Here is a 26,730-nt window from a genome sequence, read left to right as displayed (position 1 = left end):
CAAAAAAAAATCGAGCACATACGATTGATTCCTCATGCGCGATGTGTGCTAGAGGAGCGGATCTAGCTTCCTGGAAACGGGGGTGGGTGGTATGAAGGGGGTGGGTAAGTGAAGGCGTGCCAAAGCTAAGGGTCGGGGAGCATCCCCGGGAAATGTTTGAAATCTACGATGCTTTCTCCTGCCTTCTAGCTTCAGCTTTCCATTTATTATTGTGGCCTCATTTTACTAGTATCATAACATTTGTCAGAGGCTGAACTGGGGGAGGGGCTAATTCCCAATAACGATACTTTAATTTCGTCCCCGAACATCGTCGAGCTCAATTCCAGATTTCAATGTCAATGGAATAAGCAACCTATACACCGTACACGGCCGGTCCTTTCTGATGATGCACGGTTGGTTTTGCCGAGCGACAACGGTTTAATAAAAACACGAAATGTTACTCGATTTCCTCTCTGATTTCTGACACGTTGATCTATTTCTGATTGTAGGGATACGCAGAAGGTGCTAGTTGCATTATGAATCCTTTGCAAGAATTAAAGTTGTGAAAAGCTAAGAAAAATCAAGCAATCTAAAGCCCGAATACACGACCGTTTCACACAACGCGAACAGTGCTGCAACTCGCAAGTTAGAATAATAGAATTGTATTTTTTCGCATTTGTTAGTGTTGCGGGTACCAACTGAATGCAGAGGGCGCACTTCAACTACGCGTCAGTGAAATAGTAACGAAATAGAGGGCGCACTTCACATTTTACGGTACTCGCAGGTAAATTCTGCACGTATCAACTAGTACAGAGGGCGCACTTCAGTCACAAGGCGGTGAAGCAGAGACAAAATAGGGGGCGCACTTCACATTTAACGGTCCGATCCGCGAGCTGCTTTCGCGCAACCACTTGAAATAGTCTAGGTTGTCCCAGTTATTTTAACACTTATGTCACACAAATTCCCTTGCGGGAGGTTATACCTACATCCCTGAGCAGACCTCAGTTTGATCTGCATGCCGTTTATACTTCGAACAAATTTTGGGCAAAAAGATTATGTGGCTTGTCAGGGAACTGCCGTTGTATAGTTGACCCAACTAAGTTTCATCCAGTTTTTAAACTATTAATTTTTGAATGCTCCCTCCTCTTGCTTATGCATTTCCTCTGTTCTCACAAAGGTTCAAAGTTAGATGATGCTGCCCTGGCACTTCACCCCGAGAGTGTCAACAAAAACCCGATATACATGGAGTCGAGTGATAAGGTCACTATCTGCGCCGCATCAGCCTTATCTTGCTCAATGAACTACAACATTGTCAGCTAGCATTTCATCGATCAAGTCGCAGTGAAACTTGATGAAAGGAAACACAGAAATGCCTAGAACTTTGTCAACCTTTTATTGCAAAGAATGGTACTGTCAGAATTTAAATGACCAAAGCGCTAAAATGAATGACAACAAAACGAACTTGCTTTTTCAATACAACACAGATCGCCAAATGAGAAGAATTTACCGAAATCAGGACGGATAAGAATGCTACAAATTGGTGATATAAGTGTTAAAATAACTTGGAAACTGACCGAGACTATTTCAAGTGGTTGCGCGAAAGCAGCTCGCGGATCACACCGTTAAATGTGAAGTGCGCCCCCTATTTTGTCTCTGCTTCACCGCCGCGTGACTCAAGTGCGCCCTCTGTCTGTAGTTGATACCCGCATAATTTACCGTGGAATATGAAGTGCGCCCTCTATTTTGTAACTATTTCACTGAAGTTGTTGAAGTGCGCCCTCTGCATTTAGTTGGTACCCGCATTGTCCGTAATACCAACGAATGCGAAAAAAATAAAATTCTATCAAGCTAGTATAGTACAGTAGGAGTTGCGCTTTGCATGTTCGCGTTGTGTGAGACGGTCGAGGATTCTGGCTTTAGATTGCTTGGTTTTTCTTAGCATTTTACAACTTCAATTCTTGCGAAGGATTCATATTGCAACTGGCACCTTCCGCGTATCCCTACAATCAAATATGGATCAACGTGTAGAAATCGGAGAGGAAATCGAGTAACATTTCGGGTTTTTTATTCAACCGTTGTCGCTCGGCAAAACCAACCGTGCATCATCCGAAATCACCGGCCGTGTGTTGCTCATCGACCGCTCGGAGTTTTTCGGTTTCTCCGCTTGAGAATCGTTCAACGGAACAGTCATGGAAGTGAATGCGGAGAGAGACTGTAGCGTCTTGGGGGGACTGTTCCAGACCATCATCAATGACATGAAAGTAAGTCTACTGTTTGGCTGTACTTTTTGTACAATTCATTGTATTGACGCCTTGGTTTAAAGAAATTTATGCATTTCACAATTTGCCTTGTCAAAACCATGACTTGCTAGTTTTTAATTTGTTGAGTGTGGAAAGGTTATGTTAAACTTTAAGTTTTTGAAACGAACGTTGCAACCTGACATCACGTTTTTCATCATATATATTGTCTTAATGACGGTCAGTCATTGCAAAAATGTTGAAAAGAGACTGAGAAACATTTCCAATTGTGTTACTGTTAGAAATTAGGCCTACTTTGAAAGTTCACTCGACCATAAACTTTGTACACAACCAAAGAAGTGTCGTCTTGATACTTCATTCTTTCGTAGTTTGTAGTTAGAAAACTTCTCTGAATGACCTTAATGCAATATGTGTTGTAGCAGTTATTTATATTTGAAAAGTTAAAGACAATCTCAAATTTTGAGGGTTTGGTTTTGTATAAATTACATGTACGTGCAAAACCACTTTTTAAAATTAATAATTGCCACAGCAACATTGGTATCACACTACAGTATAGTCTGGTGTGGTGTGCTTGTTCCTTTAGTCGTGGTCTAAAGTATGTTTTAATGTTTTTAGTAAACCATCGATCAACAGGAAATTCCCTAGGTTTGCATTCAAAATACAGATCTTGACAAGGATTTTATTTGAATCCAAATATTACGATATACTTACATCTAAGTCTAAAGTATAAATACTAGGGATATTAACTGAAAATAAAGAAAAAAATACATTTAATCTTAGTTCGTGTGCTGCCCTTTGGAAAAATTTATAAGCGCTGCATTAATAGGCCTAAGTAGTGCAGCACTGTCTTCCTTTACTTTGGGGAAAAGACATTAAAAATCTTCAAAAACATAATGATAATGATAGACATCATGTCAAGATTTTTAATTAAAAGGGTGTTTCTAATTTTGTATGAATGCCTGCATTTTTATGTTTATATGCAGAAAACATGTGCTCCACAGTTGGTTTGATATTGTGGTTTGAAAAAATGTTCACTTATTTTTGTATGAATGCCTGCATTTTTATGTATATATTCAGAAAACACAGGTGGTCCACGGTTGGTTTAATATTGTGGTTTGAGGAAATGTTTATTGAATACAAGTGTGTAAATGGTCTTAATCCCTTTTTGTCACCGATGGTACACATACAACTCAGCATGTGCAATCTGCAGTGACATCTGGCACAAGTTAAACAAAGGTTTAAATCCCAAACTTGCTTGCCTGCAGTCTTGCCACTATGCCCAGTGTGACATCAGTCTTTTGTTAGTTCAAGAACTTAGAGACAATGACTGAATAACACAGAGACAGGTGCACCTGGACTGGGCCATTGTCATCCAAGTCATTAACCCCTTTTGTCCTTGTTGACCCAATGTTTGGGCCCAACAAGAGTACATATTATGTGCCTTCAATAACTTATTATTATCAGCTTGTCTCAACAAAGTACAAACTATTATAGGATAAACCACACTGACTATGTACACTTTTAAGGCTGTGTCGGAATCAATGGAAGCCACTGGCTAGCGGCTGTGGCTACTTCCCATAGACTTGTGTATTATTGCCAGCCGTAGCCAAGAGATTCAAGCATGGTCTAACTTTGAGCAAACATTTGTCTGGAAATGGAATGGGATATGAATCCGGGACCTCTGGAATACCGCACTGATGTTCTAAGTACCGATTTTATTTATTGTATATGTACCACCGATAAAGGAAAACCTTGCTACATGTGTACAAAGAGATATGAATATCGATTCATTGATTGATTTTATTGTCATACATATTCCGACCAAAAGGCCATTTGTTACAATTAAAATCAAGAAGTGAGGTTCTTAAAAACTCAGTTATTGAAAGAAATTGACACTCTGCGTGGAATAGCTCAATATTCATCTTTTTTTGGGGGGGGGGGATTTTTGGTGTAAATTTCACCATCTGACCTTAGCATTTCAAGTACAAATACTGGTTATGTGTCCTTGTTTGGAATGAACTGGTAAGGCACTAGTACACGTGAACCTATTAATTAATTAATGTATGAGCATGCCATTGCCAAATACGTAGGTCCACGTGCATATTGATGTTCGACTGTATTGATTCGATGCGCACAACAAACACATGAATAAAACTCCAGATGTGGTAATAACATTAGCAAACACAGTACATACATACCGGAACATGAACATGTAGGATATTTATGAAAATTGTCCAGTTTTAGTAACAGTGTTTGCTGAAATAACCTACGCTAAAAGTTCTTGGGTTTCAAAGTATGTCAAGCTCAATTTTATTCTTAAACTTGTATGCATATTTTTTTGCCTTTTCCCCGAATTTTTACTCAAGAAATAAACTACATGTAATTGGAAGGAAATTCAATTTCCCAACGTGAAAAATCTTACCTAATCCTGTATGGCAAAACAACACGTACACGAGATCTTAAAATAGACATCACTTTGTTTTCGTGTTTTTCCTGTCCGCAGCAGGCCGTCCTAGTCCTACTTGTTTCCATACCTGATGTTGAAAGACAGATAATATCTCTGATCCATGTGTTGTTTTTGCCAAGCTAAATTGGTTGTTGACCTCGGTACGACCTCTCTACCCCCAATTGCTGTAACTCTCTGTGGGGGTTAGGGCAGGCATGGAGATTTGAGACAGGCCACTTTGTTTTTTTGATATCACCACTCTCTATTCTAAATGAATGTGTTCTTAATTAACCCTAACCTCACCTAAAGCTACAAAATACTACTAGTAGTAAACTGTAGTATGCGGTACTTCAGCATATAAGTGGGCACAGCACTCATAGTATTTTCTAGTATTTGGTACCTTCATACATAATGTTTACTTTGTAGTTGGTGGTACTTTACCACAAATGAACTCTTTGGGGATTAGGGTTAAAAACTGTGTGAATAGTAACTAACATCTGGTTAGAAAAACAGCAGCCAGTCACAAAAGATGCAATTTGCAAAATTTTACAGCAGCCTCGACTCCAGGGGCACGTGCTCGTTCCTTACACTAACCCCTGGCTGTGATGATGGCGTAAATGATGCTGAATGGCTATTCACAGCGTACTGTGCGGGCATTTCGAAGATTGCACGCCGGGCGCGCCCATAATGTGCTCGCGCTCGCGTGCTTAGCTTTGTACGTAACGTCACGTACGAAAAAAAAAATTATGATTCAAAAGTCGCGATGCCTGTACGCTATGGATTATGTCAGCCGGGTTTTTCGCAAAAAAAAAACCCTGTATCTGTGGTTGTAAAGGCACGAAAGGGGTACGTACATTTAATACAAATCTTTGCTAATTAACACACATCCAAACGTAGTGTTTGAAAGGATTGATTCTTCAAAATCACAACTTTTAACATTTTAAAGATGGCGTCGGCACGTAAAACGGATAAACTGCAGCCCTAATTATAATGTACCGTATTTTGGTATATTTAAATTACACAATTCCAGGGGTTACGATCGCACAAGGCATGATGGGAAACAACATGGCGCTGCAAGATCGTACCCACGGGGCACGAGGTTGCAATTACAGGGCCTATTTTAGGTCAGAAAAAATACCCTACCTACCCTATTTTGATACCCCTAATTTTTTTTTTTGGGGGGGAGGGGAATGAGAGAAAAAAAACCTGAAAAACATCAATTACTACCTTTTACCCTTGACTATACGCAGACAAAAAAAATTGCCCCCCCCCCCCCCAAATAATAAATTCCCTGCCTACCTACCTTTTAAAATGCCATGTAATCAGAAGCAGAACTATATTTTTTTGGCCTAAATACTGTCAGTGTGAATTAATTTAAAAGTTGAACGAAGTAATTGACTGGATCGGGGTTTGAACCTGCGACCTCCCGAACACCACACTGGTGCTTGACCAAAGTGAGGTTTTATCGTAACTGCAGAATTTCTGAAAAATGTACAACTTCAATAATTTGTTTATATATTTGACTCGGGGCGAAAATTTGATGGTGGGAGTTTAGTAGGGCACGTGTACACAAAAATTGCTCACATAATATGGACCAGCATTTTACTAAAGTGTTGAGCTATCCAGTTCCATCATTGTGGAATGTATTCAAAAGTCTATACTGAGCACATGTTGTTTTTGTTTGGACAATAATTGGTACACAGTGTCCAATCCAACTGTAAGTTTTGCCTTCTGAAGTTGAATTTGAATCATAGAAAACCATATCCATTTATGGTGATTGAAGACGATTTAGCCTTGGGCAGTTTTGCTAATTAGTTACTGTACTAACTAACACATACATGTACAATGTACCTGCATACATGTACGGTACACGCATACAGTACATGTGCCTGTACATATACATGTGTGCCTGTACATACATGTACAAATGTACATGCATGTAAGTAAGTAATCAATTTTTATTGCTTCCAACACATACATTTACGTGTACACAATATTTATGTGTAGTGCATTGCATACAGTGCACCTGGCATACTGGTAAAAAAATAAGAAACCATTAGCTTGTTATTAACAGCTTTTGTTTTGAGTGACCTAGTGGCGTCAATCCAACGTACATTGTACGTTGTGCATGTATGGGAAAGGAACAACGTGCTGGTCTTGTGTCCTCAAGCGATTAATTAAGGACATGGTGGAAAATATTGTAATCTTGTGCGGAGCAAGGCCGGTTCACAAGATAGCAATTCCGCTGATCGTAATTTTCCTTGCAGCATTTTAGGGATTAAAAGCTGTCATGATTAGAACACGGTCCTGTGGTCCAACGGTAGAACGTACGCTGTAATAAAAAAAAAACGGACACAATCTATCACACAGGTCACTGTACAGAATTTGTACGTATGAACATGCGTAAATGCACAATGGGAATCGTTCTGTAGTAAGAGCAATTTGAAGTGGTGCAAGCGTGCAGTACATGTTGTGGTTTTTGTACATGTAGTATAATTATGCAGTGTGGCGCGTGCATGGTTTTCTAACAGGCAACATGTATCACGTGTATAGAATAAAACGTTGCGTGCTTGATATGTCAGTCTATTATTGACTAGACATTTATTGCGTGTGTTGCCACTGGCCGGAATAATCTTTTTCAGGGGGGGGGGGAGACTACAGTTTCATGAATATATTTCAGTGTTAGTGGATACATAAAATTTGCAAGTATTACATTAAAGTGTGTACATGTATAGCTCTTTCTATTGAAATAACTGAATCTTAGGTTGTTTCTCATTGTTTTTAAATAATTTTGTAATTTGTGACCAGAAATTCAATTTGTCAGTAATTGTAAATAGAGATAAATTACAATCTCTTCACCTCGATAAGAGGTATGTGAAATTCCATATGTTTTCATAAACAAGTCACAGTTGATGTTTGTTTGCATGTTGTTTAAAACTGATGCAGTAAGTGAATTAGCCTACCGGTATATTTGAATGAATATTCTAAAGGTATCAGATGGCAGTTTTGTGTATGAGCTGCTCATTCAGACTTTTCAACCAGAGCAGTCACATTTGAACTGTTTTTTTTTTTTTTTTTGTGTCAAAATGTCATATTCCCCATATTTATTATTTTTGGATTACTTTTCTTTTTCAGGGTTCAGTACCTGTTTGGGAGGACTTCACTAGCAAGGCATCCAAATTACACACACAACTCAAGTAAGTCCCCAATGCCTCCCTGGCAGTAGAACGCAAGTGTGATGATCCGCTCAATATTTTTCAGTGCAGAAATTCTCACCAATTTGATACAATTTTTGTGTAATAATAAGCACTTTCACGGTAATATGCGCCATCTTGTTCACGGGGCAAAAAGAACACCCGTTGCTAGACGCGGGCGCATTTTGGAATGAACGCTTGATGACTTGGAATCGATTGAAGATGCGTACACAGCAACACGTGTAAATTTGCCCCGTAAGCAAGATGGCGCATGTTATCGTGAAATTGAGAGTAAACGTAACAGCTGTAATTTCACAACAAATCAGATTTAATGTGTCTTTATTGAATGTGTGGATACTCTGTTGCAGGACCACGATCGTTGCTGTGAGTGCGTTCTTAGAAGCCTTTCAGCGTATTGCAGATATCGCTACCAACTCCAGAGGTAAGAATCAATAAGGCCCTCAGCCAAACGTACCTGGCAGGCAAAATTGAAAATCTCATTCAAAGATTCTCCACATTGATAAAGAAAAATGATAAAAAGACAAATGTTAAAAATTTCATCGGTAATGAATTGGATGTCAGTGATTTCAGAACAGAAGCTGAGCAGGGCGCTTATTTTATTTTATTTTTTATTATTTTTTTTTTAAAGCATTCAGGTCTTCAAGTATATTAAATTATTTCACAAAATACCGTTCACTGAAAACATTAGGTTGAACTTACACGTACGATTGGCAACAATCATGCACGTGATTGCATATGTTAATTAAAGACGAAAATGTCCCAGTGGGGTGTAATAAACACCTTGTAAATTGCACGGCACTGCAAGTGCAGCACAGGGATGCAATACATAATGACTAGTTTGTCACGGTGGGAAGTCACTACACGTGGCCTGTGCCTGCTCTCAAGTAATGAAATCTTTGTCATTCCTCGAGCGTGATTCGTGCTCCCTGTCACGTCTTGAGAAGTCGTATAAGACTAGAATTCCTCCCTCGAGTGGCTGTGCTGTACAGCATCCAGAGAAATCTTGAAGTCGAAACCTTTTTTCCGTGGCCGTTTGAGGTCTACATGAACCTCATATTTTTTATACATGTAGCCTATAATTTATTTTTTCAGAGACAAAATTAAGTCAAATAATTATTATGTTTTTAACAGTTTTGGATCAAAGAATACCGATATTTGAGTCAAGACTCGTCAGTAAAAAAAAACGCTTTTTCTTTAGAGCCAAAATCTCACCCAAATGTTAAGTTACGGTCCTCTCAGACTCAAGTAATTTTAGAGATTCACTGTCCCAATTTAATGATTATTTTAAATTCTACTTCAACAACCGGCCCAACTGATTTCTTTGCTGAAAGTCAAGGGGTTGAAAGTTTTTGTTTTTCTACATTGGACTTAAATTAGATATGATTTTCCATTATATGAGCATCTTGTGTGGTCTTGAAAGGTTTTAGCTACACGCACGTCGCCGAGATGCGGTCAACCTTTTGGTGTCTCTTTCATCAACTGCTTATCACTGAGAGATATCAGGGAAAATCTCTGTCAATCGGGGGAATCTTTGTCATTCCTGTAGTGTGATTTTTGCTCCATGTTACAACTTGTGATGTTGCAAGTGCGATAGTGTGCATCTTTGGCTGGCTGCACTATACATCCTCTGTAGAGCCATCAACGTTTTTTGTCTACATACGTACTTCTTCAGCTGCAAATAACTGAGTGATATCTGCATTGGGGAAAATTATTTGTCATTGGAGCAAATATTTGTCATTCTTTGATTGTGATTTTGTGTACCACGTCCCGTTTTGAGATATGTTGTAAGTCTTGTGTAGTCTCCACCTCAGATGGCTGCGCTATACAGGCTCCAGAAATGCCATCAACTTTTTTGGTGTCTCCTTCATCAGCTGCTGATCAATGAGTGATATATCTGCATTGGAAAATCTTTGTCAATGAACCTATCGCAGGCAGAATCGTGTCATCACAGCTAGTGAAATGTTGTCCAATTACACGTTATACAAATGGAGCGGAACGCCCAAAATCTGAGACAACAAAACTTAACGTACTATATTCCATAGGGTTGTCTAAGAGGCGTGGCTAACTCGCAAATGACGATATGTCAATTAGGGGAATCTTTGACATTCCTTGAAGGCTTGATGGTGATTTTTGTGCTCCGTGTCACGTTTTGAGATGTTGTAAGTCTCCCGTAGTCTCCCCGTCATCTAGCTGAACTATACAGCCTCCAGTGATGCTGTCAACTTGTTGGTGTCACTTCATCAGCTGCCCATCACTAAGTGATATCTGCATCAGCAGGGGGGAGATCTTTTGTCATTGGGGTGAATTGTCACCCCATGAGCAAGATTCGTGCTCCCCGTCATGTCTTGAGTTGTCGCAAGGCACGGCTGGCTGCGATATCCGGCCTCCAGTGACGCCATCAACTTTTGGTGTCTCCTTCATCAGCTGCTGATCACTGAGTGATAACTGCATAGGGGGACACATTACCAAATTAGATTGTTGTGCGTGGCATCGGTCCAATACTGAGCAGCGCTTGGGTTATTACCTCTCAGGACACAGGGCTTGTGAGTTGTGATGTCTTCATTTAATGAGCATTGTGGTCGATGAGTGAGGAATCTATCATAAAGGGATGCCCAAAATTGCCCCGGCTGGCCTGATTTCATATTTCTTGCCATCAATAGTTTTGGGGATCATAATGCATAGGAAATGGCATTCTCAGATTGTTAATTAGATTTTGATTCTGAGATGAAAAAGGCAAAATTTGAGAACTTTAATTTAAAAAAAAAAAAAAATTGATGGATAGATTTTTTAAAAATACATGAAAGATGTGAGTTTTAAATATTTTTGGTGTAAAATGGTAAAAAGGTTTAGAAAAACCGTTGGTAATCCAAAATATAATCATGTATCATTTTTGGTACAGATCTCTCAGATTCTGCTTACAATTGCATTCTTGTCAAACCTTAAATCTCGAATATAATACATACAACTGTACATGTACTTGTACCTATCTGGGAACCATGTGACATGCTGATAACCAGTTAATTTAAGTGAACACATTCAAGTTGGGTTTGCCTGGTATTCGGTAGTCGGCGGCCATCTTGGCTCATGCGTTACCATCACTCCTTTAATCGTGACACGGAATGTTCCCCTGCACGTGTTGCCGGCCAATGAAAGGCATCGTCCTTCCCTGATGAAAAGTATGATTAATTACGGTCGTGGATTTATGATTGTTATGTCTTCACGACAGCGGGGTCGTTCGTGATGTTTATTTGTAAAGCAGCCAGCCAGGCGCTTTTTCTTAACGATCTCGAAGCAGGTTTTTCCTGCACCACAACATGTCTATGCTAATAAAAAATTCCGCCCAGCGATTAGGTCCATTTCATTATAATAATTTTTTGTTCGATAGGCTATACATGTAAAGTGTTATGTTTGAAGCGTTTTCCTGATTTTATGACTGGCGGCACGAACGCTTATTGTAAACATCAATATACACGTGTTTGTAAAATTGTAAACAACTTGTTTATGAAGAACATGACTCACTCAGTCTGCAGTGTTATGATAATTCATGTGAGATGTAAACCCAGTAATATACAATCTGCTTTTGAAATTGCATTCAGATGTTCTTTGTGCATAGAAAAGAATCAAATTGGGCACTCTCTCACACAAAATTTAAATAGTTTTCCAAAAAAGGAGCATTTAGGCCTAGACTTATTCAGATGTTCTTTATGCATTGAAAAGAATAAATGGGCACTCTCTCACACAAAATTAAATCGTTTTCCAAAAAAGGAGCAATAGGCCTAGACTAAATTTATGTCCCAAATATTCCAATCTTCATTGTACTTGCACCAGAAAACGTTTTGCCATGATACGTATATTTTCTGGGGGAAAAAATCAATTCTGCTAAAAAATATACCCATTGTGGGAATTAGATTGTTTAAAATCCTCCAGTATTTTGGCTGCGTTTTGCCACTTTTGTTTCAATGCTTAGGCCTCTAGAGACACACTGCTTATTCGAGTGCTTTGCCGAAGGTGTTGGCATGTTGAGTAGTGTATTTTAATCAGCTAGGCTTATTTTGTGCCTGGGGTTTCGGTTACTCTCACACGATAAGAGCTTTTGAACACCTAGGGAAATATCAGTGAGAAAATAAACCACAGTTTCCGGTCAATTTTCTTTTCTAGCTCAGTTCTCTTTTCTCTTTCTCCATGCACCTGTTTTTATTCAGAGCGTTTCATATTTTTTCTCTTAAGTTTGCATCGCAAATCCCCTGAAGTATTTTAAACCCTTACGGCAAACACGGTTCCATCGGTAAATCAAGAGCAAACATAAAGAGTGAGACGTCTTTTAAGGACCCCACGTTGGATTACTGATATTACAAATGGAAAAAAATGAACGAGGTTGTGCAGCCACAATTACAAAATGTGGCTTGTGGCAATGTGGGTAATATTCATATTTCTGATGTCGTCAGCAGATAAACACACTATTATATGTGTGGCTAAATTTATTTTCCAATGTACAAAACTTAAAGAGAGGCAAAGCATGACGTAATTTCAAAGCATATTCTTTGTTAACCCACCTGCCAAATAATGTAATGTTTAATTTCACTGTTGTAACCCTTCCCCAGGGTCATGGGGTTTGTTCCTATTGTGGAATAAAACATAATATAACATAACAATTGAAATAACATTCATATACATGTATGAATATAGCGTACATGTTTACACGAAGTCTTGCAATCGCATGGTGCTAAATTTGTAGTAAAAATATCTAGGTAACATTCTTGCGTTAAGTTCAAATTCAGAAAGAGTGTTTTATTTTTCTAATTTTGCAGGAAGAAAAAATTCAACTTTAACCCAGATTATCCAAGTTTATTAACCTGGATTTAATGTTTCTGATTTAATGTTTTGACTTTGATCATATTTTATTTCAATCATCTTTTGACGGATATATTCTCTGATGATTCATACATGTAAGTGAAAGTCCACGTCTTTTATCGAAACTGGAAACCAATTGTGTGATAGTGGTGGAAGTCGTTGGAGGGCCCTGCCGGTTGTATGGTTTCCTGTCCCCCTGCGTTGATGGGCAGTGGTTCTAATGGGCATTCTAGCTTCATCATAGGATATATTGATTTGGACGTAATGGCGTAATTCCTCCGTGGCCCTGGCTTGACCAGAAGCTGGCTTGATGCAAAGAGGAAAGCCTTATTACATGCATTGAGGTATACGTAGCATAGGAGCTTGTTTAGTTACAATGCACGTAACCTGCATGCATGTTACGGTACATGTACATGTACATTGTACCCGTTTTCACAATATCTTGATATCTATGAATATGCACAGCCCAGCTTCAGCAAATTATTTACATTTGTGTACATGTACATGTAGAACACGTACATAATTGTGTACTTTTATTAATGGGAGACATTTAGACATTGATGGCAGCAAACACATTGGTCCTTTTCAATTGTTTCCGTCATGTTTAAGCTAAAGCGCGCATGCTCAATATGGCGTGAACAATGGAAAAAGAACCGTTGTGTTTTCTGCCACCAATGTCTCAAAAGTCTCCCTTTCGGACCCAAACAGAAATTTGCTCAGCACGAAAAAAAAAATGTTCTTCGCAAAAACTGGTTACAGGCTGAAATGTCATGCAGTGCATAGACTTTGGCTGGTTCTCAGTTAATTTTTTGCTTAGAATATATATTAATTTGCTAAGCAAAATTTTCTGCTTAGTGACTCCATGAAATTTGGTCCATGTCATAAATGTACATGTACCGGTACGGTACATCATGGATGTCTTACAGATCTATGCAAAACCAGTAGTGTACCGGTATATGTACACGTATGTAACTGTAAGTGCATTGTACTTCATGTATGTTATTATTCCATTCAGTAATACATGTAACAACATGCTCCAGGCTCATTTCCTCTGTTCCAACAATAAACGGTGGCTGGGACATCTGTGTTGAGACAGCTCATTCCCAGCGTCAACTGGAAATGTTGACAAGTGATTTTCAATATAAAGCGTTGTGTTATGACTCATAATATTGCTTGAGTCAGACATTGTTGATGGCTTTTGTTTCAGACTCCAGTCACAAGGAAGAATGACTCCTGCTTGGACTTCTCAACTCAGTTTGAGACCAGGATTTCTTGTTTGCATCGCAGACTCGGCGGCAAAATGTCCAGTCGTCGCTATTTTTAAACTTTTGTCATACTTTCTGAGAGTAAGAGATGCTTAGTCAACAGTCTAAACCAGACAGAGTGGGTTGTTTGTGATCCAGAGATTTACAGAGACAGCTCAAAATCGTTCCACACAAAAGTCCCACACTTACAAACACTTGATGTAAACCCCCAAAATCCTACAGGATTAAAAGCCTGGGAATGCCCAGTAAAATATCTGATGGGCTTTTGAAAAATGTCTGCCCCCTACAATTGTTGCCGTTGAGATGTGAAACCGTCATGCCAAGCCGCTAAAATCAACATGTCAAAGTAGCTGTAATGCTTTCAGTGTCGTGGCATTAAATCTCCGGATTATCCCAAGCACGGCTTGCTTTAAAATTCCTAAGGACTGTTCTAATCACAAACATACATTGTGCATACTTTGTGGTATTTGGAACACCTACATAAATAAATCGTACCACAAGTCATGTACATGTGCAATGTACACTATGGAGTACAGTGTATGTGGCTTTGGTCCTGTTTGAAAAATTCTATAGAAATTTTATTTTGAAAGGGTGCGTGATGGATTTTTATGGCTGATTACAGTGGATTTGAATTCTGTCCTCAGCCGTTGGTCTAACAATAGTCTATTGTGTGTTGGGATTTTTGTGCAGTCCGTGTCCTTGTGCAGTTCATATGCTGAGTTGAGTTCCAACAATGAAACAGGTCTCCCGCAATCTACACTCACAGAATAGACTGAGTTAGTGAAAAATGGCCCCAGCAAAGCGAATTTGAAATTAGTTTGGATTTAGAAAAAACAAACTTTGTCGGTTGGAAACTTAAACACATGCACATCATATACTGTAGGTAGGGGCTTGTATGTAGGCGTACACGATGCAACCTTGCATGTTAACCCTCGTACTATTTAAACAGTCACAGACAGTCTGTGTTTTTTTAGTTTTTTTTACATAAATTTATTCTTGTGCTAGCTGCCAATTTTTTTCAAGTGTTTGTACATCTGTCTACTTGGTATTTATGTGTTTACAAGACTTGTCTGTTTGTGTACTTCGTCCACTTAGAATTAAAAAAAAAAAAACATTTGGAATGCTTTGAATATTTCAATGTTAATTTTAAAAAATATATATTTTTATGTACCGGAGGTATGACTCAAGGAACTAACCTTTTTTTTAGTCAACTTAATGATTAATCTTTTAAATGTCTTTGCGAAGTCAGACTGAATTCGATTGCAAAAAAAAAAACATTTGCACTCCGTGAAAATGCACGCACGGCTAAATTTTGTCAAACATGAACCAAAGGTTTTTTGTGGACATAAGACATAACAGGGCAGGTAATTAAGCCTCACATTGTTATGTCTCCAGCTTTTTGTGCAGAGCTATTGAAGTGACTCATCCAAGGCTAATATTTGTCCAGTTTCAGTCCCTGGATTAACTCATTAAAACTGTCGTGTCGATCCTCCCTCTTGAAAAAGCTGATCTAGCTGCACACTTTTCGGCCGATCGAAACCACACATGAATCATCAAAAAGCGTTTATGTTTTAGGTTTCAATACGCTCCAGGAACAAGTACACGTATTTCCTGTTGATATTGCAGGCATTTTATCTAAACAGTTTTCTCTGTGGTCTAAACATATGGCATTTACATAATTTGGACTTTGTACTCACTCTATCCCTTTCATTATATTCCCAATAAGTTTCACACCAACTGCAGGTAATGAATTAGTTTCGTTGGTTAGACTTTGTACCATATTTACAACAAATGCACAGTCTTCATCAGGAAGAGACAAATGATGTACCGGTGTGATGCGTATACTAGGCTGTGATAACACTAGACAAGGAACGCATGTATACACAAAGAAGAAATAACCAGTTTATCAAATGCATTAGAAAAAAAAGGAACAGACCTTCACCCCAAATTGAACTGAAAAACTTGTGCAAGTGATGGTAATTTTTATTAAGCCTTTCATAAAAAAATATGACCCTGCAACTGCAAGCATTGTATTATTATTATGTGCATACTCTCTCTTTTTTCAAAGAGCAAAAATTCACACTATTCAAGTGAATATTCACTCCCACACTACTGAAATTACGTAGTGAGCAGAGGTTTTAGAGTGGCATTTGTTCAATCGACTAGATCGATTTTTCACTCGAGTTTGACGGAAGTGATTCTTTTTTTCGGAGTATTTCAATCTAAAATTAATGATGTTCATTCTAAATTGTCAAACCTGAAGGGAATATGTTCAAAATTTGACATTTGAGTTAAGCAGGGTTGTATTGTTATACTACTGAAGGCAATGTATTTCACTGCATGGGTAAACAAAAAAAATGCTTTTGCTGCATGCAGATTTGAATAATAACCTTGGGTAGTCAGGTGGGCGTAGTGGTACTTTCCCTGCCTTCCACCTCGCCTTCCACCTCTAAGGCCTGGCTTTGATTCCTGCCTGGCCTAATATGTGGATTGGGTTTTCAGTCCCTGCCCAATTCCATGGGTTTTCCTCAGAATATTCTTCTGTGGTTTTCCTCCCACATCTAAAACTGAAATTTCTTCTCATTGTCTTCTGTTTACTGGGCCCCATGGGAGACCAGTAGAGTCCAATAAATGGGATACCTAATAAGAATTAGATAAATTAAAGTAAAAAAAGTTCTGTGTCAAATATACCGGTATGATTTCAGACTCTGGATTATTTTTCAAATTTAATCATGTCCAATCTGATGGTCCGAGGCCATTGGCCAGCTTGTTTTCGTTTCATTATACTGTATTGTAATCCGTCATGTTATGCGATAGTACAACACACAGCTGAGTATCACCGGAACAAAAACGTAACAGCCACCGGCCAACAAAGTACCAGTTGAAGAGGACATAATTCACACCGGTCGATTGCTGTGCCTCTTTGTTGCATTGAGTCTCAAAAATTGTATTCACACAGCCTATGTTTTTTGGTTGATTATACACAAAAGTGCAAAGACGACTGCATTTGCCTGAAATAATAGGGAGCATTGAACAAACATGTTTACTACATCATCTGCATGTGTGGTGTGTCAGCAATAAAATAATTTAAATAGTGATCTCTGATGCCTACAGTTAGGCCCTGAAAATACCCTGTTTTTGGTCTATAGCCTACCCCACCCAGTCTAGAAAATACTGCAGAAGTTAAATTTATTTATTCCAAAACTTTTTTAAAATGGTGGTTCACCCCACCTTTTTTGGGGGGAATCATTATACACTTTTTAAATTTTTATTTCATTTTTTATAAGTTTGTCGGCAGTGCAGTCATGCCGCACTGTGCTGTGAATCCTATAAAACAATGCAGCAAACCTAAAAAGAACAGTTGATTTTCATACTAACTGCTACATAGGCATGCAACAACAAATTTACATGTACAAAATTTTGAATATTAATCGACCATGCAAAACTTTGACCCACCCACCCACCCTATTTCTTTTTTTTTTCAGTGTAATTGGAAACGCGATTTAATTTTTCTTGGCATTATCAAAATCATTTGAATTCTGAGAACAATGCCAACAAGTTGAATTCACGAAAAACAATTATTTTAAGGTTACATGTAGTAACGCCTCTTATATTGGTGAATGAAAAATTTAGTGTACAAATTACCCGGTACTTGTTGAAATTATGAAGTTATTAAGTAGGTTTTATAATTAAAATTCAAATATATGTCCTTTGTAGGGCAATGACACAAAATGTTGAACCCCTCAGATATGATACTTGAGACGAATATACACATAATTGCTGGTACCCGCATCGGTGTATATTTATCATAAGGTCATGACTCATGCGTAGAATGTTACATAACTGGCTCAGTCTTAATTTCCGACGGTGAGAGACAGGCTTTGCTACAGTTTATGTCACTGGAGACTATACATTCAAAAAAGGAAAATTAGACACAAAATCTGTGGAGACAAAATGAACAAGCACAAACAGTTAGAAAACTTCTCTAATGCACACTGGAAATTTCAGTAATAATTTTAATTTTGAATGATTTACAGTAAAAAAAAAATACTGAGAAAATCCATTGTTTGTTTAGTTAACAGTCTGAAAATGTCAATGTGTCACTGTACGTTATTACCCCTATGTGCTCATGTACATGTAGGCTACACATAGTTACTTACAAATGAACATGAGCATGTGATTGTGTACATGTACAAAAATGTACATCTGCAAAAATATTCTTATGGCTCCACCATATGATGTAGGCACCATATTCACACATTTTTTTTATTACGCCGTACAGAACATTCAAATTCTAAGCAGAGACTGAGCTTCGCAATAATGCGGGGTGGGTGTAAATTCGAGTGAAAAATTAGGCCAACATACATGTACGGTACATTTACGTATAATAACGTACATGTACTTGCATACATGTATGCACACGAGCAGGTACAGAAGAACACTGCACATGTACAAATGCACATGTACATGTACATGTACTTGTACACAATTGCACGTGTATAATGTGTCTGGTGTTCAATACACCTGTATAAAGCCATCAGGAACAAAGAAGCCTGAGTCATTGTCTCGGACTCCGCTCTCCCCAAGGACTTCTGGGAAGGGTCCATTTAGAGATGACCCAACTGCAATTTGGAAAATGTCGTTGATCTGACAAAAGAAGTGACAGTCGCTTTACAATCCCACATCACATTCCAGGAGAAGGGACAATAAGGATTCGTTCATCTTTGACACTTTCACTTTGGAGCAGGAAGTGGATTCCATTTAACGCTTTGTGTGCGTCTTTGGAATTGATGGCCACTTTAGTTCACCGCCCACAGTTTTATTGAAGGTAAAAATGTGGGTTTCTAAGTAGCACGACAAAAAATTCTGCTAATCAAAAGACTGTCCATTTTGCCAATAGCTATTTAGTTTTCCACGTACACATACAATCCATGCATGCATATGAAGGTTAATAACTGAAAATTGTATATGAATGAAGCTTTTTGATCTCTGTACTCTGTGGTTGAGGTTTTATCCCTGCATTATTGTCCGTGGCATAAAGCGTGTACCAAACCGCACATGATAAGTTTGGATGCTACCTGTACATGTGTGGTCAGAAAAGTGCCAACAGAATTTGCATGAGATAACTGCACAGTGGCAGGGGCACTGTCCTATATGCATTGAATCAATATTGTGATAGTATTGGAACTGCTGGGTATAAGCCAACTGATATCCCTTGTGATAAATTTTTAGTTTGTTTATTCACGTGTGCTGTTAATATGTACAACCAATAAGTGGGAGTGTGATTGTTGGAGAAACTTGAAAGTGGTTTAAAATTTATTGACAAAATAACACAAGAATTTGCTGTGTATATGTACGGTACGTGGGATTTTACTTATTTAAAAAAAAAAAATAGCAATCTGTTGAAATACAAAGACATCCGATTTCAAAATTTCACGATAAATTAATTTCTGTTTGTTTATCTACGTGTGCAAAAATGCAAAAAAAACGTGTAAAACCAACAATTTGGGTGTGATACCTAAAAGAAACAACAAACAGCATTTCAACATTAATGGACAAAATTTTACAAATATCTAAGTGCATTTCTGGTTTGTGTTTTCCATTTTTATCAAAGAAAAAATCCCATGTTTTGTTGAAATGTAACTTCAATTCCTCTCGGCGAGGCTATCCTCCCTACATATGCACATAATTTGTAATGATTCTCGGGTAATAGAATCCACCCTGTGGCCCCTCTTCAACAACACCCCCCCCCCCCCCCCCCCGGCCCCTGGCTCTTGACGATTCCGGATGAAAATGTCAACAATATTCACTATCCTTTGAATGTCCATCCCTCACCGTCGCCAAGCAGAACAGACATGTCATGAAACATTCAGTGTTTGCTGAGTACCTGTATGTAGACACGAAGTCTGCATACAGTGGCTTAAAGATATCCATGTTTTGCAATTTTTTTGTCAATAGCTGTCAGTGAAAATGAAACAGCAGGAAGAAATAGCGTTGGGTTTTTTTTATTAGTGAAATGTAAAAAACAAATAACAATTTGCAAAAGTATGTGCTGTTCATATCGTCAATTTTAATAAAATATTTTTAAAGAATTACAAACAAAAACGCCAAAAAATGGGGGCGTTTTTTCATCCTTTTAGGATGCATCAAGGGTCTCAGTTAATCCCTTAAGAACATTTTTATTTGTTCGTTGTTCTTTTTGGCAAAAAAAAAAACAAATTTCAATTTTCACAAAAACTGACTTCTGCAAGCACTGTGCAACATTACACGTAGCACTTCAAGTTGTACAATGTTTGTGCATGTGCAACACATGTCCAGTGAATGCTGTAAATGCAGTCCATGTAATACATGTATTTCATAAAACATGATGCCTTGCTGTTGCGATTGATTCCACCAATCACACCGAATAAATTTGCTTTAAGAAGAAGAAATAATAAGACACACTTTTTAGCCACTAACAAGGACCTGAAACTTGGAGACAGGTGTCTCAGCTTTAACTTCAAAACGTGTTTATATCTCTGTTCCTCATGTTGACCAGGGCTCCCCTTTCCCAACATCCTTTCATCCCACTTGAAAAAAAGGAGAAAAGTAAGTACCTCTTCCCATAATTGAACAGCACATTTCTCCATTTTGAAAAGAAAAGTAGGTTGGGGATGCTGTCACAAAAGATGGCCTACATAGGCCTACATGTACATGTACATGTTTACCTGTTGGCTGTGAGAACCTAACCTAGATTAATGGCTCCATTCCCTTCACTTTGACCTTATTAGACCAGACATTTCCAATTTCATGGTGTTGTCAAAGCCGTCATTGCCCAAAGACAGATCCATGCTTGACACTTTCAGGGCATGTCTGATGACACAACCGAAATCCCTGTTTTCCCGATAGGGTTGCAGGTGGGTACTGGTTTCTCACGATGTGGATTTGATTGTTAGGCGAACAAGAATGAGACGTTCTGCTTTTGACAAGGGTCGTAGGTCATCCCCTCGGCGATGCACAGTAATACATCTCCCATGTTGCCATAGAAATGTCGTTCAGTCGCCTGTGGTGAACTGGGTGTACATTGTAGGTGAACATGCCAGAATCCCCATGTGACATTTGGTAGTTGCAGACCTGGACAGTACCGCTGTCACGGATGTTACATAAATGATTCCAACCATAGTCTTCAAAAGACCATAAACGCCAAAAGACAAAAGTGAAAAAAGTGACCTTACGCCTGTAAAATACCAATGCAGTATTAAGCATTTTAATCAAGCTATATTACTACATACCTCTTGCATTGTGACTTCAAAATCAACAGTCACAGCAGATACAAGTGGCTAACATTAACATTACGGCACATCGTCAATGTAAAAATCATGTTACTTGGAAACCAGTTATGATTTAACGAAGGAAATATTAGCCCCAGCTGTGTGCGTGCGAGGGACGCCAACACGGGTTCAATGAGCAGAAATGGCCAGACGGTCTGATCTGGGAGAAATGCGGCGCTCACCGGTTCATCAGCAGGGCAGGGCACAGAGCCAACTCACCGGTGAATCCAGGGCATTGGTCGCTTCCATAAAAAAAACAGCTGACTTATGGTTTTTCATTTGTTTAAAGATGACATATTGATATTCAACTTTGATCCAAAAACAGAGGTAATCTATTTCAAGATTCTGCTTCAAGATTCTGAAATCAGAGACTTGAATATATGATTTTACCGTGAAATAAGAGTTTTGTTTTTGTAGCTTTTAGGAATAACTCAGGTCCATAAAAATGTTAAATTTCTTTTAATCCCAACTATCCTTCCATCCAGTACTATAATCCACCATTAGAATTTGCAGTATTTTGATGGTGTTATCCAAAGTGCCAAAGACATCATCTAAACTAAACTCTCTAAGTTCTGTTTAGAACAAAGAACATGCCCTCAGTTAATTGCACAGTATTGGAATATATTAGTTGATCTAGAAAGCTGTCCATCAATACCGTCCGTAAACCTAGGGTTAGAAATATCAGAGTTGAAGCAAAAAAACTTATGTTTTCTGGATTAAAAAAATGTCTGAAAATTGAGTGGAATGTAAACTTGGCATTCTTTTCTTTCACCTTTGAACCTTGATGATTGTACCTGTGCCAGTTGCACCGGGTGTGGCACGCAGACAAAGCCCCATGCCTGTGACGTTTGTGATTTCAGGATTTGGTATTTTTTCAGACTGTTTGCAGAAACCATTCTTTCAAGTATAAATTGTTCTTATCATGCATCTGCTTAAATATAGGCCTATGCATAACTCTACCCGTTTTGTGCTGTCGTCATTCAGAGGATTCTATCAATAAAATGCAGTCACTACATGAAATTGGAATTATTCAAAACCTGCATTTGAAATCCTGTGTTGGTTTATCAGCATCATGGCTTTGCCAAGAATTTCTTAAAACACAGTGTATATTGAGTTCTTCCTGACCATCAAAAGACACAAACAACAAAAAAACACTAAAAGCACGGAAGATTAAAATACAAAACTTGTTGTTTTTATATCACTTTATTTGCACTTCATCCGGGCGAAATTCTCTGTTTACCAGCCAACCGTATTTTTTTCATGGCCCTTTAATTTCTGAAAATGACAGCTGAGTCCTTCCAGCGCCCCAATCACCAACTCGACCTTCTTATGAAAATGATTTGGCCGGAGATTCCAGGCATAGTCCGCGAAGTTTAGCTGCCTTACTCATCGTTAAGACGAAGAAGAAGAAAAAAAAACGTCTCCCCGTTATCTCCATGCCAAAGATGCTTGCAGCAATATCAATTTACTCCCGGGCTGCAATGATGAGTATTGGTGCCTGGGCGAGGGCCAGCCCGGTTCAAGATTTGATTTTCAAAACTCTAGATGACGAATTGATGAATTGATACTTAGTATTTTCCAAGTTGGGTAATGCCTGCTCATTATTTGAAATGCAATATTGTATTAGTGGATCACTTTGCCATGTACTTGGCATAGTTGTATTACTTATTATACATTGTGTCAGTAATACATTGTGTTACATTGTATTAATGTGTACAACATTGTATTACACTGTATAACTTGGTGCTATATTACTTCCTCTAATTTTTGTAATAAATATAGTCATTGAAACTTTATGGGCTATATCTGTCAGACTGGTGGCAAGTGGCATTGGATTTGACATCTCACAGTATTTACAATTTTGTTTTAGTAGGAAGTGTATTCTCCAGTATGCAAGAGAAACATCAAATATAGTAAGTTAGAACCACTGTATAAATGGAAAAGGGTCTATTTTTCTTTCAAAACAATTGTATCTCTACATTAACAACAGTTCAGTGCAGCTGTACATGTGTATTTCTAACCTGAACCCACTCTGTCTAAACAAATTAAGACATCATAATACATCTGACCTACACTGCTTATATTCGACATCCACTTTTTGAATTGGGTTGTTTTTGTGTGTCCTGAGTGTCCTCAATTCCGAATAATCTCCTCCAACAAAACAAGCCCATGGAATGTGTGACTTTTATTACCCTGTTTGGGTTGGGGGGGGGAGAGGGTGCTGAACGCAATTATCACTTTGCCCTGTGATATGACAGGACCCCATGCATGGTGTAGTCATTAAGTGCTAGTCTGGTGTGAGTGACAGGTGAATGCATAATGGTAGTACCCCCTATGGGAGGTGCATGGGGTCCATGTATGGTATCAAACCCTGTAAATGGTGTTACACAAAACTCCCATACAGCTTTTCAATGCTAGACCCATGTACATTGTACATTTATGTATTGACCTCAGGGCCCAAGTTTTTCTGAAAGGTTGGGATGGCCTTGTTCCAAGACTGGATTGGAATTGTTTTCCCCTAATGCAGTTATTCCCAAAGCCTGGACAGTTTGGTCAATCCACCATGTGGTACTGAGGGCAATATCGATAACCTAACCCCCTAGGCCCTCTGGCTAGGATGCAACCTCAATCCTGCAAAATCCTCCAATTGCCACCAAGAAAAAAATTGATTCAGCCTCAATCCTCCAAAATCATCCGTTTTTTCTTGAATTTTGTCTGTGGAGGGTGACCACTGCCTCAATCCTCCAAAATCCTCTGCCAATTACTGTTATGGTTTGAGGCAGTGCGAATGGCGTTTAGAAGCAGTGCGGATGAAATATGAGAAAAACACAGGGCTGATCTATGCATGGCTGAACATAACCAATGCAGGATATGGCCTACTGGATTGATGTCATGCATCCTCCACAAAAAAAGCGATACATCTTTGCCATTCATCCTCAATCCTCTAAAATCATCCAAAACCGGCAGGACGATTTTGGAAGATTGAAGAGGGTTAGGGTTTCAAAACCAATTTTGGGAATTTAGGCACCCGAACCCAAGAAATTCTGAGCATCCCTCACGCTAGCATTAGCTTGAATACAGGACATCCTACCACTCGACCATGCTTACCAAGCATCAGGACAGGCTACATACATTAGGGAAAACATGTTTTTTTTAAATCCAAATCCATCCCTGAACTAAGACTACATGTACAGTTAAATTTGGTAAGCCTCAAACACCGATGTAGGTTCTGTGCTTCAACCTCGATATCTGCAGCCATCATTTTTCTGGAACGGAATCCACTTACTGTCACCAGGGAGAGCTTTCTTCATGCACTTGTTTAGATCAAAACTGACATCTCTTGTCAAATTTTTTCAGGGAACACACCTCAGGATTTTTGAGAACAAATCTGCTTCATTTTCAGATGATTTTGGAGTCCCACGGACAGAGAAGATCAAATTGGACCAACCTGGATCAAAATATGTCGAGCCTTCGAGGCTCTGAATACCCATTAGACCGCCAGGATTATTTGGTGACAGTTTCTGAGACCGGTCTGGTGGTCTTTCACTGCCGATTATAATCTCATTGGTCAAGCCCTACAGAGCATTTGGAAGAGGCCATACGATAATTAGATTAATTTAATCGCAATTCCCAATATCTACAACTCCAGCCACTTTATAGCTTGAGCTTGTACATATCAGTCAGCTAACAAGATTCGTCCGCATGGGCAAAATGCCCTTGTACCACAGATTCGTAACCCTGTTGTTAATTGTGTTAAGGTTACTTTACTTGTTACTCCCTGAATCCAGCAGAATCTAATATTACAAATATGAAGGCCACTATTCAAAAAGGTTTTACCAAAAGATCTTGAGTTAGGGCCTACATGTAGCTGCCAGGATTTTAAAAAAAAACACCAAAATCGTAAGAAATTGCCCTTAGATTGAATTTGTTGGTTTTTTAAGGGTTGGGATCGTATAGTCTCTGAGATGGGCCCCAAGAGAAGTGTCAACTTGAATTTTTCTCTCCTTTTCAGGATAGCGTTTATTGACATACATGTAGATGTAGGTCTTGGGAATATTTTTCCTGACCTAGTAATCTTGAAATTTGAAAATCAACCCTCGGGCTTGTGTCATTTAGGGAAGGCTGGTCTAGTCTTGACAGGTCCTTAGTTCACCAAGAAGACCTTACACAATCATCGGGCTAGTTACCCTAAAGATTTACCTGCTGGCTCTAAAAACAAATTTGACAATGAAGGCTTAGAGTGTGACATGTTTAAGACCTATGGATCACCAAGGCTACAGCATGTTCCTACAGCATGTTCCTCATGTCTGGAAATTCTTCAGCAGTGGACTGTAGGTTTCATAGCAGGGAATCCTTGGTCCTTCTCTTCTGTAGATTGAGAAAAAAGTAGAAAATACATCTTCATAATTATACCGGCTTTTTTGTGGGAGGGAGAATTTCATTTCTTTTATTCTACAGACCATTTCTGGCCACCTTCACTATCGTTTGCACCGGAAACTAGATATAATTTGTTGGTGGGGGAACAAGGAGAGATTCTTCCCTGTTCTAAGTTGCGATAAATTACTAAAAGACAAAATTATTGTTTGAATCTTTCCTTCACACATTTAAATCTTAGTTTCAGAAGAAAAAAACAGTGCCTTTTTCGTATTTTGATGTGTGTAAGACTTTGGGAAAACTTTGAAGTTAGTGGTTAATTTCACAATGAAACTGATTGTTTTTCAGTGACGAACTTTACTTCTCTTTATGTTAGACATAACATGCAGCATGAACTGACCCATATACCGCACATGTACTATACATAGTATTTCATATTGTGAATGTAATGCATACCATGCCCCAGGTATTACCATATTTCTATGCTCGTTAATGTTTCTTTTCACAACCTGTGTCACCTCACCGCTTTGACAGATCTAGGTACAGGTAACAATTCATGCTATGTAGGCCATGTATCAGGGGACATTTAGTGAGGGCATCGTTATTAGACACCTGTCTCTACATATTAACAATGAGTAAACCTGTCTGGCAGGTGTTACATACCAGTACTACAGTGCATAAATCAGTGCAAACCATATTGAATCCAGATATATTGCTCAATCAACTTTTCAGTTTTTCCCCCATTTTTATTGGTGTAGAAACAAAATCAAGGTGCCCTCATTTTGTTCCCATTCATAAGCATTTTGTGTAGTGCCCTCTAAAGCTCTCACACAGACCCAATACTATAGACAACCCGCATGTCCATGCTGTGCACAGGACACGGTAGTATGGAACGCCGTATTATCGCGGTACTTATCACGTTTCTCGTTCGGAATAGAGATTGCCCACTAACCTTCCAGAATTGCCCTGTCTTATGTGTAGTATAACTCTTCCTTTTTAAATTAATATAAAAAAATCTGACGGGTGGTGTGG

General features: G+C 38.6%; 1 protein-coding gene across 1 annotated transcript; it reads left to right on the top strand.

Annotated features, from left to right (window-relative positions):
* Nucleotides 1-1,813: 1,813 nt before the first annotated feature.
* Nucleotides 1,814-22,861, top strand: LOC119737033 (protein MTSS 1-like). Its single transcript, XM_038211099.1, has 4 exons — nucleotides 1,814-2,240; nucleotides 7,819-7,880; nucleotides 8,246-8,319; nucleotides 22,613-22,861. Exons 1-4 carry the CDS (start codon nucleotides 2,169-2,171, stop codon nucleotides 22,699-22,701), a joined length of 297 nt encoding a protein of 98 aa, XP_038067027.1. The 5' UTR covers nucleotides 1,814-2,168; the 3' UTR covers nucleotides 22,702-22,861.
* Nucleotides 22,862-26,730: the final 3,869 nt, after the last annotated feature.

The sequence above is a fragment of the Patiria miniata genome, unplaced genomic scaffold (assembly GCF_015706575.1).
Source record: "Patiria miniata isolate m_02_andy unplaced genomic scaffold, ASM1570657v1 HiC_scaffold_3, whole genome shotgun sequence".
Classification (NCBI taxonomy): domain Eukaryota; kingdom Metazoa; phylum Echinodermata; class Asteroidea; order Valvatida; family Asterinidae; genus Patiria; species Patiria miniata.
The sequence above is the reverse complement of the archived record's forward strand: the minus strand, read 5'-3'. Positions and strand labels throughout refer to the sequence as shown.